The sequence below is a fragment of the Anomaloglossus baeobatrachus genome, assembly GCF_048569485.1.
Source record: "Anomaloglossus baeobatrachus isolate aAnoBae1 chromosome 5 unlocalized genomic scaffold, aAnoBae1.hap1 SUPER_5_unloc_1, whole genome shotgun sequence".
Classification (NCBI taxonomy): Eukaryota; Metazoa; Chordata; class Amphibia; order Anura; family Aromobatidae; genus Anomaloglossus; species Anomaloglossus baeobatrachus.
The window spans coordinates 1,099,661-1,115,415 of NW_027441784.1; the positions used below are offsets into that span (position 1 = coordinate 1,099,661).

Below are 15,755 nucleotides of genomic sequence, written 5' to 3' on the forward strand. Positions count from 1 at the left end.
TCAGTGGAGATCTTCTATATAAGAGAATTCTCCTGATTGCCCCGTGAAGGATGGATATGGACAGGGACAAGATGGCGGAGAGGATATTACACCTCACCCTAGAGATCCTCTTCCGGCTTACTGGAGAGGTGAGAGATTCTGATGACGTCACATTACATCATTCTTATCTATGGGAATAACAGATGGACAGAACTGGAGAGGTGAGGACTCTGGAAATGTCTGGAGTGAGATTTATTACTGTGTCTCTCCATAACCAGGATTACACAGTAGTGAAGAAGACCTCTAGTGAGCGCTGTCAGGCCCCTGTGTCTGAGGGATGGCGAAGACCCCTGAGCCCAATCACGGGGCCTCCACCTCACCCCCCGATACATGAGGACATCAATGACCAGAAGATCCTAGAACTCACCTACAAGATGATTGAGCTGCTGACTGGAGAGGTGACACTGCTGGGAATGCTGGGACATTATACAGTAACGCTATGAAGGGATCGGGGGTGACGGTATCATTGTATGTGTCAGGTTCCTATAAGGTGTCAGGACGTCACCGTCTATTTCTCCATGGAGGAGTGGGAGTATTTAGAAGGACACAAAGATCTGTACAAGGACGTCATGATGAAGGTTCCCCAGCCCCTCACATCACCAGGTAATAGACAGGACTAAATACACACGGCCTATAATTACCTGTATGTAAGGAATGAATTCAGTCCCTGTATATGTCTCCTCCAGGTCTATCCAGTAAGAGGACAACACCAGAGAGATGTCCCCGTCCTCTTCTCCCACAGGACTGTAAACAAGAAGATCCCGATGTTCCTCAGGATGTGTTTCCTCCAGCTCTATCCAGTAAGAGATATCTACTCATGTACTTTCTGCACTAATTTTGTGTTACATTTTTAGGTTTTATGCTGTTTTTTTCAGCTGTATTTTCTTTGCTTCTGCTTCTTCTGCTGTTTGTTTCTAGTGCCTTCTCTATGTCGTTATGATGAAACTCAAAGATTTACAGAGGGTTCATGAATACCCTGTTTTCCTGAAAATAAGATGTACCCCAAAAATAAGCAGTAGCACAATTTTATGGGATTAAAAATAAGCCCTAGTTACATTCAGGGCCAGCTTTGGGAGGAGTCAAACTGCGCAATTTCTCAGGATCCCCACTTTCTTTAGAGTCCCCATCAGTTGTATTCTAAGATTGATTAAAGGGAAGGTGTCATCCAAAAAAAAAAATTTCAATAGCTGAAAAAATGTAAAGTATTAATGTTTTAATGTTTTTTGTAGATATTATTATTTGTTTTTAATTGAGCACAATATAAAAAAAGATATAAAAAGTTTGATATTTTCCACTCTTAAACACTAGGGGGAGCAGCTTCTGAAGTCTTACAAAAATCCTACTGTAGAAATAGCCTGGATTACAGCTGCAGTAAAAGTGGGCGGAGTCTGCTCTCCTGTGTGTGATGTCACAGCTCCCCTCCCAATCTGGGTGTTTCCAACAGATAATAGAGAATGAAGTGTAGGGACACAGTCCAGAGCCATTTTACTGGTGACCAGAAATGTCTAAAGTGTCACCAAGGACAGCAGGAGTATCACACAGGATAGGATTAGATACCCAGTTCAGCACACAGTATCATACAGGAGAGGATTAGATACACGGTTCAACAGACAGTATCACACGAGAGGATTAGATACACGGTTCAGCAGACAGTATCACACAGGATAGGATTAGATACACAGCTCAGCAGACAGTATCACACAGGATAGGATTAGATACACAGCTCAACAGACAGTATCACACAGGATTAGATACATGGCTTAGCAGACAGTATCACACAGGAGAGGATTAGATACACGGCTCAGCAGACAGTATCACACAGGAGAGGATTAGATACACAGCTCAGCAGACAGTATCACACAGGAGAGGATTAGATACACGGCTCAGCAGACAGTATCACACAGGATAGGATTAGATACACAGCTCAACAGACAGTATCACACAGGATTAGATACATGGCTCAGCAGACAGTATCACACAGGAGAGGATTAGATACACGGCTCAGCAGACAGTATCACACAGGATTAGATACATGGCTCAGCAGACAGTATCACACAGGAGAAGATTAGATACACGGCTCAGCAGACAGTATCACACAGGAGAGGATTAGATACACGGCTCAGCAGACAGTGTCACACAGGATAGGATTAGATACACGGCTCAGCAGAGAGTATCACACAGGATAGGATTAGCTACAAGGCTCAGCAGACGGTACCACACAGGATAGGATTAGATACACGGCTCAGCACACAGTAAGTATCACACAGGATAGGATTAGATACACAGCTCAGCAGACTGTATCACACAAGATAGGATTAGATACAAGGCTCAGCAGACAGTATCACACAGGATAGGATTAGATACACAGCTCAGCAGACAGTATCACACAGGATAGGATTAGATACATGGCTCAGCAGACAGTAAGCATTACACAGGATAGGATTAGATACACAGCTCAGCAGACAGGATCACACAGGAGAGGATTAGATACACGGCTCAGCAGAGAGTATCACATAGGAGAGGATTAGATACACGGCTCAGACAGTATCACACAGGATAGGATTAGATACACAGCTTAGCAGGCAGCATCACACGGGAGAGGATTAGATACACAGCTCAGCAGACAGTATCATACAGGATAGGATTAGATACTGGCTGCTGAGCTGTGTATCTAATCCTATCCTGTATGAAACTGTGTGCTGAAGCTGTGTATCACACAGCAGAGGATTAGATACACAACTCAGCAGAGAGTATCACACAGGAGAGGATTAGATACAAGGCACATCAGGCAGTATCACACAGGAGAGGATTAGATACATGGCACGGGGGGGGGGAGGGAAGCGAGGGGTGTCATTGGAGACGGTAGCAGCGGCGGTGGGGGAGGGGCGCCGGTACTCACGCACTGCTCTGCATGCACGCAATGGCTGCAGCAAGGAGAGTGGAGGGGGAGTCATTGCAGCATTGGAGACGGTAGCAGAGGCTGTGGTTAGGGGAGGGGGTTTCATTGAAGACAGTAACGGCGGGGTGAGGGGAGGGGAGGGGAGGGGGCCCGGCGCCCCGTACTCACACATCCTGGTGGTTGACAGGGGTAAAGTGGAGCAAATGTGACGCCCTGGCACAGCCAGGTTGTCACAGAAAGAGTTAATCTTCCTTGGTAATCTGATCTCACACCGGTGCAGCCAGACAAAGCACAGCCCCCAGGGTAAGAGAAAAGCAGAGGAGAGGGGAGGGGCTGGGGCAGAGAGTGTGTGGAGAGCAGACAGGACAGAAGTCTGAAGCTGTAGCTCCCAGGCTGGGAGTGAAGGTGCTCTGAAAGGGCCGGGACAGGCCGTAGTGAGGAAGGGGCCAGAACAGGTAGCCGGAGCAGGGCGGTGGCCCCTCGGTGCCTGGGTACCCGGATCACTACAGGGGAGTGGATTCCCCGTTCCCGGCTGAGGAGCAGAGGAAGAGAGTGGAGAGAAAGACACTTGGCTGCAGGGGAAGAACAACAAGGGCTGCTGCACCGTGTGTGGGACACTAACACCCCCGTACCAAAGGCTGCGGACACCGGCAATTCCTAGTTTACCAGTGACTCCGTGTGACTTTCTTGTGAGTACACCCGTGCCCTCGGGCACCGCACTGCAGCACTGCGCCCTGCTCCCTGCTTACCCCATCGCCGGGCCCCGGGACTACCAACCCCCCTACCCACGGAGGGGAGAAATAACATCTAGCTGCTCCATACCATAGCTCCCGGGATCCCCGTCCAAAGCAGCGGTGGTGTTCCAACTTCACCACAACCGTGGGTGGCGTCACGGACAATCTCCCTTACCCAAATCCCCTTTTACTGTGGAGCCTGGGATCACAGACCGGGTCACGCCATCGTGATACCCGCAGAAGTGACTCTGTGGCCCGGATCTGAGTACCCCTGGTCCCCGGGCGACACATTTGGCGTCACGAACAGGATCGAGCCCATCCAGTCACCTGGAGGAAGTGCGCCTTGCCCCGTCCGTCAGCGGCGTCCCGCTGAGGAAAAATCTAGAAGTCCGCCATTTTAGCCGCCATTTTAGGCGCCAAAAACAACAGCTTGGCGCCTTCTTCTCCGAGCGGCGGGCGCGAAAAAGAGGCTCCGCCCCCTGAGAACACGGGCGGAAGTGAAGCTCCGGAGGACCGGAAGCGAAAGGGAAACTTTAAAAGCTGCTGGAAGGACTGCTCCCGAGTACCAAGGGGGAGCAGGAAGAAGGAACCGCAGTTTATGTGACTAAGACTGTAAAGGCAGGGACACCAGGACTCTGCCAGCATTTGGTTCCTGGAGAGGCCGCCGCAGCGATGCACCGACCTGTTACCCCTGTTACCGGTAGCGGAGCCCGCAGCGCCTGTTGGGGAGGACCCAGACCTGGGGTCCCCAGGCCTCACCTTTGTCACCACCCTGCCACCGGCCCCGGCAGTCCGCCCGGCCGCGACGGAGATGACGACGGCTCCGGCAGTCCGCCCGGCCGCAACGGCAGCAAAGTACCGGTCCCGTTGACCAATCTGGAGCCGTTCCTGGACTGGGGTCAAGGGGTGCTGCCTGGGTTTTAGGGGCAGCACCAAGGCTAGGTTGTTTGGGTGGGTGACTAAAGGACCCGTCACGTTGACATTATTAAAAGTGTTATTTGTTGTTGCAACGTTGAAGCAATGTGCATCCCGCTGTGGGAAGATTGAAAATGTTAAAATGTTTTATCCTTTTTCCAGTTTTAATAAATGTTGGTGCCTCGACGGCCCGAGGACGGGCCGTGTTTTACCAAGGGGGTGTGTGACGCCCTGGCACAGCCAGGTTGTCACAGAAAGAGTTAATCCTCCTTGGTAATCTGATCTCACACCGGGCAGCCAGACAAAGCACAGCCCCCAGGGTAAGAGAAAAGCAGAGGAGAGGGGAGGGGCTGGGGCAGAGAGTGTGTGGAGAGCAGACAGGACAGAAGTCTGAAGCTGTAGCTCCCAGGCTGGGAGTGAAGGTGCTCTGAAAGGGCCGGGACAGGCCGTAGTGAGGAAGGGGCCAGAACAGGTAGCCGGAGCAGGGCGGTGGCCCCTCGGTGCCTGGGTACCCGGATCACTACAGGGGAGTGGATTCCCCGTTCCCGGCTGAGGAGCAGAGGAAGAGAGTGGAGAGAAAGACACTTGGCTGCAGGGGAAGAACAACAAGGGCTGCTGCACCGTGTGTGGGACACTAACACCCCCGTACCAAAGGCTGCGGACACCGGCAATTCCTAGTTTACCAGTGACTCCGTGTGACTTTCTTGTGAGTACACCCGTGCCCTCGGGCACCGCACTGCAGCACTGCGCCCTGCTCCCTGCTTACCCCATCGCCGGGCCCCGGGACTACCAACCCCCCTACCCACGGAGGGGAGAAATAACATCTAGCTGCTCCATACCATAGCTCCCGGGATCCCCGTCCAAAGCAGCGGTGGTGTTCCAACTTCACCACAACCGTGGGTGGCGTCACGGACAATCTCCCTTACCCAAATCCTCTTTTACTGTGGAGCCTGGGATCACAGACCGGGTCACGCCATCGTGATACCCGCAGAAGTGACTCTGTGGCCCGGATCTGAGTACCCCTGGTCCCCGGGCAACACACAAACAGCATTTGCTGTGAGCTCCACATTGATGGCGTTGATCTCCTCCCTCTGCTGTGATCTGGACAGCCAGGGGGCGTGTCCATTTCACAGCTGACGCCTTCTCTAATGTTTCTAAATGGGGGTCGGAGCCCGACTATCAGAGTCTATGCACAGAGGGCTGCCATAAAGGTGAGTATCTGTCGTTACAAAAAACAAATTCAATATGGCAACCCCCAGTGCCTTCAGTAAAATTAGAATGAAATAAAAACAAAATAACCAGTGATTTTAATTTTGTATTACAAATACTTGATTTCATAATCACTATTATTAATACAAAAATAAAAAAACGCAATACTTTCCTTTAAGGATCTTTGATGACTATAAAGTCATGTGACATGATGTAACCAAAGGTCTTTTAATTTTAGGGGTCTAAAGAACTGAAAAGAAGACAGGTTGGCATGCAGGACTGGCATTAGGGGAAAGGGAGAGCAAACTGGGCAATTTCACAGGGCCCCATTCGCCTAGGGGCCGTAGTGTTTATATACCAATTATAGGTCTGCTTAAGGATCTTTTTGAAATCATGTCATGTAACTAAAGGTCTCAATTGTAGGAGTCTAAAGCTGAAGAGGAGACAGGCTGGTGAGTGTGTGTGTGTGTGTGTGTGTGTGTGTGTGTGTTTTTTTTTGTGGTCACACCAATTTTAACCAGCCTTGCCGAAATGGGCAAAGCTTGGGCTAAACAAGGGTGTGATGCCGCCGCTTCTCTAATGTGTAGCAAACTGTGGCGTTCCCTATGCCATAAATCTCTCTCCAGTCCCTGATGTAATTTTTCAGTGTACATAGCCGGTCTTGATGAATTGGAGCGCTAATGTTTACCTTCACAGACAGCAAGACCCTGCTACCTGCTTTGGTTACAAAGCCTAAGGATAGGCCATCATCGTCATAGTCCCGGACATCCCCGTTAAATTTCCAGCATCTGACTTTACCTATTTTATTGTTATCTTGGAAAAAAATCTCTTTGAAATCGTCTATCTTGTGGATCAATGTCACAGAGATGTTTGCAGGTTTTTCAACTGTCAAGGCAGTGTCAAGATCTGTGGAAACTACACTCTGCCTGCTAACTTCTCTGATGTCTGTGAGCAGTGCATGGAGACACAGGCATCGAACTACAGACTTAGGCAGGCTAGCAAGAGTTAGTCTCTGCTGGGCTACTGGTTAGTGTCTTTCATAACATACTGCGTGAAGCCAGTATCATTCTCTCCCATCCTGTTTATGCTGGCTGGGCTATTCCATTAATGCCAGCTATAGTTTACCTATACTGGTCTGGTGAGGTGTTATGATACAGACTAACGGGTGGTTGTTGTGCATTATTGCTGTGAACGGCTGTGGTGTTAACCCCTTTTTTCTGCCTTCCTGCTCTTATTTTTCTCCTGTTTCTCACTGTTTATTTCTGTGAGTTTGCAGTGTGTCTAAGTTTTAGTTTTCCCATCTGTCTTAATCTGTATTTCCATCATACTCTTTCCCCTTCCTTCCTTCAGGGATCATTAGATTAGATCTAGTCAGGAAAATAGTAAGGTACAGGACCAGGGCATCTTCACCTTCAAGGGTAATCCAGAGATTAGGGATAGCCTAGGGTCTCCTAGCGTGAGGGACAGTATAGGACAATCAATCAGATTATTTACTGAAGCACATTCCAGAGAACTGATGTTACTGGAGAGATGTCTTGGAGACAGGAATAAGAGGTCTGAATTAACAAAGATGTAACTCTTAGAAAATTGGAAAATAGATTCAGAATACAATTTTTCCTAATTTAATTTCTGATGTTATGGTTTAAAAAAATAAATGTACTTTCAAGATAATATCATTAAAAACTAATAACATTGTGTTTATTTTTAGCAGATGACTGTATTGGCTGGTCAGATGGACGTCTAATATCTTTAGAAGTTAAAACAGATGATGAAAGTATCACACATGATGCATATGAAGAGCATGCTGGTATCCCAGATATACTTCCAGTCCTTCCTCGGAAAGCTTTCTCATCTGATCTTTTCAAACAAGTCCAAAATTCAGATTTATTACAGAATTTTAAGCCAAATAAAAGTTACAGAAGGGATGTGGAACATGAAACTGCTCCTACAAGGGAGAAACCATTTTCATGTTCAAAATGTGGGAAATGTTTTACCAGGAAATCAAATCTTGTTGCCCATCAAAAAACTCACACAAATGAAAAGCCATTTTCATGCCCCCAATGTGAGAAATGTTTTGCTGTAAAATCATATCTTTTTGACCATCAAAAATGCCACACTGGGAAGAAGCAATTTTCATGTCAGGAATGTGGGAAATGTTTTATTCAGAAATCATATCTTGTTAGGCATCAGAAAAATCACTCAGGGGAGAAGCCATTTTCATGTTCAGAGTGTGGAAAATGTTTTATCTGGAAATCAGAACTTGTTGTACATCAAAGAATTCACACAGGGGAGAAGCCATTTTCATGTTCAGAATGTGGGAAATATTTTAGTTGGAAATCACACCTTGTTAGACATCAGAAAATTCATGCAGGGGTGAAGCCGTTTTCATGTTCAGAATGTGGGAAATGTTTTTTTCAGAAATTAAACCTTGTTAGACATCAGAAAAATCACCACACAGGGGTAAAGCCATTTTCATGTTCAGAGTGCGGGAAATGTTTTATTGAGAATTCAGACCTTGTTAGACATCAGAAATATCACACAAAAGAGAAGCCATTTTCATGTTCAGAATGTGAGAAATGTTTTATTGAGAAATCATACCTTGTTATACATCAGAAAATTCACACAGGGGAGAAGCCATTTTTATGTTCAGAGTGTGGGAAATGTTTTATTCGGAAATCAGGTCTTGTTTCGCATCAAAGATCTCATACAGGGGAGAAGCCATTTTCATGTTCAGAATGTGGGAAATGTTTTATTCAGAAATCAGATCTTGTTGTGCATCAAAGATCTCACACAGGGGAGAAGCCATTTTCATGCCCAGAATGTGGTAAATGTTTTACTAGGAAATCAGGTCTTGTTCACCATCAAAAAAATCACACAAAATAAACCATTCCTATGTTCTTAATGTGGAAAGTGTTTTTTTTAGAAATCAGTTCTTGTTAAACATCTGAAGAAGCCACAGGATACTTTCACACTTGCGTTTTTTTCCTTCCGTCACAATCCGCCATTTTGTAAAACAGCGGAATCCGTTAACGGATTCCGCTGCTTCCCATAGACTTGTATGGATGACGGATTGTGCCAAAAGTACCTGCGTTCCTTCCGCTGGGCGGCGCTGCGTTGCATGTAACGTTTTTTTGAGCAGCGGAATCCTTAGGATTTCACTGCGCATGCTCTCTCTGGCTCCCTGCACCTGTAACCAGGTAACATCGGGTAACCAAGCAAAGTTCTTTGCCTAGTTACCTGATATTTACCCTAGCTACGTGTGCAGGGAGCCCGACACTTCCCCACTTGGCTCCGCCCCCTCCCGCACTCCACTCCGCATGTACACACACACACACACACACACACACACGTACACACGCACACACACTCACCTGTCCTCAGCGCGCCATGGCCCCGCTCGGTTCCACCCACCCCGCACTCCGCCCCACACCCCCCGCACACATACTCGGCGGCCGAACTATCAGCTGATCACCCGGCGACCGGCTGCTGTGAACGATCAGGTGATCGTTCACAATAGTCTGCCACCGGTGAAATTGTAAAAAAAAAAAAAAAAGCTGATTCCATTGTTTTGTATGATCCGTTGCATCCGTTGTGCCACTAAATGCAACGCATCCGTTGCATCTGTCACACAACGCAATACAATGGATGCCGTTCAACGCAAGTGTGAAACTAGCCACATAGGGAAGGAAACTTTTTTTCATGTTGTGAATAATTGAAATGTTTAACTGGTAAATTAAGTCTTGCCGACAATCAGAAAACCAACAGAGCAGAGCAGCCATTCTCGCTTTCAGAATTGCCAAATGATTTTATGATTTAATCAGGTCCTGTTGTCAGATAAGTCACACAGGAGAAGCCATCATGATGTACCATAATTCAAAGAGTTTTATCCAAAAATCAGCTACAATTTCTCAAGTAAGAATTGGTGAGGGAAAGAACTATATTCTCTATTTTAAACTTATCGTATTTTTCGGACCATAAGACACAATCTAGGTTCTGAAGAAGGAAAATAGGGAAAAAGATTGAAGCAAAAAAATGTGGTTATGACGCACTGATATGGGGGAATCTGCTACTGACACTGTTACAGGGGTAATATCCCCCAATCTCTAGCGCAATGTGTTTGATGACTTTCGCTTTAAAAAGTGCTTATCACAAATCTGTGGCTGCCTTTTTTATTTACTAAAACAGTGGAGAACCACAGATTAGTGAATTTTCTAAATATAATCCACTACCAAAACTTTTGGAGTGTCCCTAATGTCCCCCAAAACTAACTTCCAGGTTGTGAGATCCCACAACCCTCAGTGATCACTCTCACAGTGAAAGAGTGAGCTCTATGACCCCAGCGCTGCAGCATCCTTCTTAAGCAGTTCAGTAAAATATTAAAGTTTGTAACCGCGCTGGATTAGTTGAGAAAGAAATTTCTCGCGCTTGGAACAGCTGCAGAGATTTGTGGGATCCCGCTCTGCATACTGAAACCGGCCAGAGAGAGAGATTTCTGTACTGACCATGCCAGGCTGCTTTCTGGGCATGCTCAGTACAGAAAACAGGATCCTGTCTATCAGGATCCGGCGACTTCCGATATAGCAGGATCCGGCGCACATTGAAATACATTGTAGGTACCGCCGCAATCTAATGTATCCATTGACATGTGGTATTTTGCCCGAGGACTAAAACACTCCAAGTAGCGTTTTTGAAAAAAGGTAAAATACCGCAAAGCAGCGGATCCAGTGTATGCCGCACACAACCGCATGTGACCGCATTTGTCGTGATTCCATTGCAAATGCATTGAAATGTCAATACATTTGTAATGGATCCGGCTTTGCAGTAAAAAATCCATTCGTGACGCAGTTTAAAAAAAAACGCTGATGTGAAAGCACCCTAAATTGGGTGTTTCGAGAGCCTTTGGGAATATTTGTAAAATGTTTTGATACTGGATTATATTTACATAATTGACTAATCTCAGGTTGTCCACTGCTTTATTTACTAAAAAGCAGAGCCCCAGATTGCAGATAGGAACTTTGAAGTATATCACATTGTATATAATTGCATTTCAAAACTTGTTTTGTTAATAAATGCTTGTAAATGTATATTCTTCATGCCTTTCTTTCTCTATTGTTTAGATGTGATGATTTTGTCTCAGAACCTCTGGACTTGAGGCAGAGCTGTAGACATTTTGCACAAAAATAGTGAGGGGGTGTCCTGGAGATGTCACGACAAGCGGACAATCCAGTGGAAGAAGTGTTGGAAAATCCCAGAAATTTGCAGAACGTATTGTTATCTGACAGTTCTCGGCTTCTGCAGCAGTGGACTCCATGACCCTGGGAAACGGTCAGTTTTTCCTCTGTTGTCAGCCTGTGACTTCCTTTATAAACCTCACCCTGGGGTGCTTTGGGTGCAGTTCAGAGTTGTTCCTGGGTGTGGTTTGCAGCGGTCGTCTCCTCTTGTTGTTCCAGAGACGTCTGTGGTAGCTACTCCTAAGATAAGTGTTTGACTTTTGCTATGTAACTGTAATTCCTCTGTATTGTTTCCTATTGTCTCCCTTAACGTTAGTGATGTTGACTAAGGGCTCATACCCACCATCCTTACTTAGGCCCAGATCAGGGTTTACCTAGTGTGAGGTATTCCTGCTCAGTGACAGGTGTGGAACCTGTATAGTGTTAGTGAGAGCAGTGAGGGTGAGCTGTATTGTCAGGAGTCACCACTTCCCCCTTCCCCTAGTGATAGGGCATTCTTTTCCCGATCCCTTTGTATTGTACTATACAGCTGGTATAGCTTCTATCCCCAGCAGGGACAGGGGAGAATTAAATCACACTCTACATCCTAGATATGTGGAAGTTGTTAAAACACACTGGTCCAAATTTATCAAAGCTTTTATGTCAAAACAATGGCTCAAAAGCCTTGAAAAGTCACAAAAATTTGGATCAATTCATAGTTGTGCCAAATTTTGGTGGCTTTTGCCATTTTCACTCCAAAAATTGGCAGGGTTTGGGTGGGACGAGGGCGTGACACCACAGCTCCTTAAATTCATGACTAGCTGTGATGTTTCCTATGCCAGAAATCTCACTCCAGTCCCTGATGGGAGTAATATTGCTAGCATGACACTAGGAGGCACATGCCACATGCCACTCGTCAAACGCTCCGGATTCATGAAGAGGCATGCATCACTTCATGAATCAGGAGTGGCCCCTGCAAAAATTGGGCTCTTTATGTTATAAAAATGATCCCTTTACACAGAATAATTGTTGTAATTAAAAACTAAAGGATTTTATCTGTCTGATATCCAAAGGATTATTTTTCTGTGGGGCTACCCACAAATAGAGATGAGTGCACCCGTTGAATTTTGGGTTCAGTTCTTCAGTTGGACTTTGAATAAAATTCAGTTTGGGAACTGGACTGGTCCTGAAGTTACTGATTGGGCAGTTCGGGTCTCCACCCACATAGAACTAGCCCTAAACAGAGTATTTAGTATCTTAGGAGGGAGGACAGAGTTTTTTTCCTTGTACACAATCTATATATATAATTGCCTTATTCTGTCTGTCTGTCTGTCTTGCTCCAAAATTGTGTCCTTACGGTGACAAACAGCGGATTGGCCGCTGGGCTCGCCATGGCCCCGCCCCCCGCATGGATTGGCCGCTCGGCTCGCCTCGGCTCCGCCCCCTCACACGGATTGGCCTCTCGCCCCGGCCCCCTGCACGCGTTGGCAACTCGGCCACGCCCCGCCCCCCTCACGCATTGCACGCTCGCTCTGGCCCTGCCCCCCGCACGCATTCCCCGAACCGACACACACACACACACAACGCTACAGACACACAGCGCTCCACAAATAATGCAACACACAAACAACACCGCTCTCACCCCCCGCCACACCCAGACAACACCCAGAACATGTACAGCGCCCTACACGAACACTTGGTAACTACACACAACAACATCTATATATATATATATATATATATATAACAAAAATCATACATTAACTACACAATACGTAAATTCTAGAATACCCGATGCGTAGAATCGGGCCACCTTCTAGTACATCCTATAACGATGTTTTTATCTCCCCGTGAAAGCCATTCAAACACTGCAAGTGGCTCGCAATGGGCCGAGCACTGTGTGTACCCGAGCACACCGATGCTAGATCGAGTGGTTAGGATACATAAATCACTCGATCTCTGAACTCTAACACTGATTTTTTTGATGAAGTCTGTATTTGGTACAAACACCGAATTTTATTATTTAGATTCGCTCATCTCTGCCCACAAACCTTTATTACAGTTTAGATTATGGGTGTAGAAGAGACCAGAACTGAAAGGGTCTATATCTTTGTGAAAAGCAAGTAACATTTATGATACCTATGCTGGGGTTTTGTGAATTTTATGGGATTCTGTCACTAAGTGTTTACTACTTAATTAAAAATCAGAATAATATAAAGACAGTGTCACATAGGTACGGAGAAGTACCAAGTGAACGGCGAAAGGGAAACCCTGTGTGTAGCAAAGGGGGAGATGGTGACTTCTGACCAAGGCTTCCGGTGGGCCCTGGGTTCCTTCACCGCCTTAGATAGGTTCCACATCTATGAGCCGATCCGGATACCTGACCTTAGGCTGCCCATGATCTGGGCCCTAGGTAGGGAGTGGATGGGATGAGGTCTTCGTCAACCCCACTAAGCACTAAAGGGCACACAGGGATAACAAACAAGGGGAACCAATATACAACTTATCTCTAGACGACTCAGTAAGAAGTTCGGCAAAGAGCAACAACGATCCTACTGGTGTGTGCAAGCCACCTGCTTGTATCCAGAGCTTGTGAAAAAACTGAATATCACCAGCACAAGTCCATGGAAATTGAGAGTATTTAAACCCAATGGGAAATAAAGATTATTAGCAGCTGACGTAAAGAGGAGCTCCCCTGGGTCCTAAAGAAAAAAAGATGGAAAAACCAGCAGAGGAGATACCAGTACACTGAATACTAACAGCAGAAATAATAGAAAGTCAGGGAGTATTTTGCGGAACCAAATGCTGTGACCTTCTATTGTCGGACACCACAGGACTGTCTGTTACCAGTGACAGACATTGACTCTGATTCTAATGATGTGTCATTTACTGCTTGCTATAGTTTTGATAAAATCACTGTTTTCATCTCTCACCAATATCCATTTGGTGGGACCCTGGCCATCACCCAATGATGCAGAACAATTTATATTCTCCATTTTATCACAAATTTGAAAATATCACTTTTCTGTTATATCAATGCAGTTCATAAAACCTCAATTCATATTTTCTATAAGGGGAAACAAAGGATTTGAATCTATCTGCTGTTTTTCCGTTCTACTGCTGCTCTTATCTCTACCATTCATAAATCTGTCCTTTTCTGCATTCTTGTGCATTCAAGCTGAGATTGGCCTCATATCTGCTAGAGGATTCTCTTTAGTTACTTGTTTCCAAAGGAGGGAGTCAGCTTCATAGCTGACCCCCTTTATAGGAGTCTTTATGAATTTTATAATTTCTATATGACACAGGACTACATATTAATACATCTTTTTCCAAAATTGAGCTTTTAACTTTTTGAAAGCCATGGTCTTTTTTTGGACACTTTCCTGTACTTAGTGCTTGAAGAGTTCAATAAAATCAGAAATATTACTGTCATGATTCTCATATGACTTTGCTTGTGGAGAGCCATTGTATGTGTTTGGTTTCCTGCTGTCTGCATTCTCCAGGGTTAGGTCCAATGGGAGGACCCTATTCTGTCGTGCCTCGTTCCGGGGGGTCACACTGCTTTATCTTGGAACTGTTTTCCTTGGTACGCCACGAGTGAATAGTTCCTGTTCTGCAGTGTGCGCTTCGGGTTCTTGTGAGTCTGTTCTGATGCTGCCCGCTACCTAGTACTCCTTTCCCTGACCACCATCCTTCCTGTCTTGTCTTACCTCTCTGTCTCCCCAACCCGTTCTCTGCTTTGTTATCCCGTGTCCACTCCCTCTATACTTACTTGTCCTCTCGGTTTACTACCCCAGCTTTCTATCTGACAAAGGCTCTGCTCCCCTCCGGCTCCTGACGATACCCCCTGGCTTTCTGACCCTTGGCTCTCACTTGAACTCCAGCTCCACTTATCCCTCTGTACTATGTGACTTCCCGATACTGACTTAGGGCTTGGTTGACCATTCTATTGCATCCTTCTGCGGATGCTAGTTACCTCTAGTGGGCTTCAAATATAAAAAATAAATTGATCCTGCACCACCAGGGTTTACCTTCACAGTTTAGTGGCTGAAGGAAAGCTGCTCCAGTCCTTGTAACAAAATGAGCCAGGAGGAGCACACTCAGATGAGAAATAAAATGTCCGAAGGATTATTCACAGAAGAAGAGAAAGTGGCTCCACTCCAAGGTCCATAAAAATGGATTTATTAATACAAAAAGATGTACATAGAAAAAGCAGTGGCGGAGCTGGGTGGTCTTGGCTTTGAGCAGTTTGTGACTTTCTGGATCTCGCTATGTTCGGGGCCTACCTTGATTTAGGATAAATCGCAGCCTGGATTTTCCTTTCCACAGAGAGTTTCCTTCTCCTTACCAGACACTGTTACTAGAGGATAGCAGTGACTGGAAGTAGCCCCACCGCCTCCAGCGTTCATACACCTCTCCACCAATACTCAGTCTCACCTCCTGAGTCCTCAGACGCAGACATCTTTCTCTATTTTTCCTGTCAGAAAAGGACCCGGAAATTTCCTCACTGCTGTGTCACTTCCTTTTACCATATAAGGCAAAGGTAGTTTTGAGAACGGCCAGCAGAGGTCAGTGTAGACGCTACAACTCTCAGAGCAAGGCTTCAGAAGGCACAGATAAAGCAAAACATTATAGAGAGGCACACGGCCATCAGGGGACATTCTAGTAGTGTATACTCTGGGTCACTGCACACTCACAGCCCCACTCACCACACATCATAAACACGCAGCTCCACTCACTACACGTCAT

General features: G+C 46.0%; 1 protein-coding gene across 1 annotated transcript in view; it reads left to right on the forward strand.

Moving 5' to 3' along the window:
* Positions 1-712: 712 nt before the first annotated feature.
* The window catches only part of LOC142258765 (uncharacterized), a 60,294-nt gene continuing 45,251 nt past the window's right edge, over positions 713-15,755 (forward strand). Inside the window, exons 1-2 of the mRNA XM_075331366.1 lie at positions 713-839; positions 7,505-8,676. Of these exons, the coding sequence (XP_075187481.1) occupies positions 713-839; positions 7,505-8,676 (1,299 nt within the window). The remainder of the gene's footprint in view (positions 840-7,504; positions 8,677-15,755) is intronic.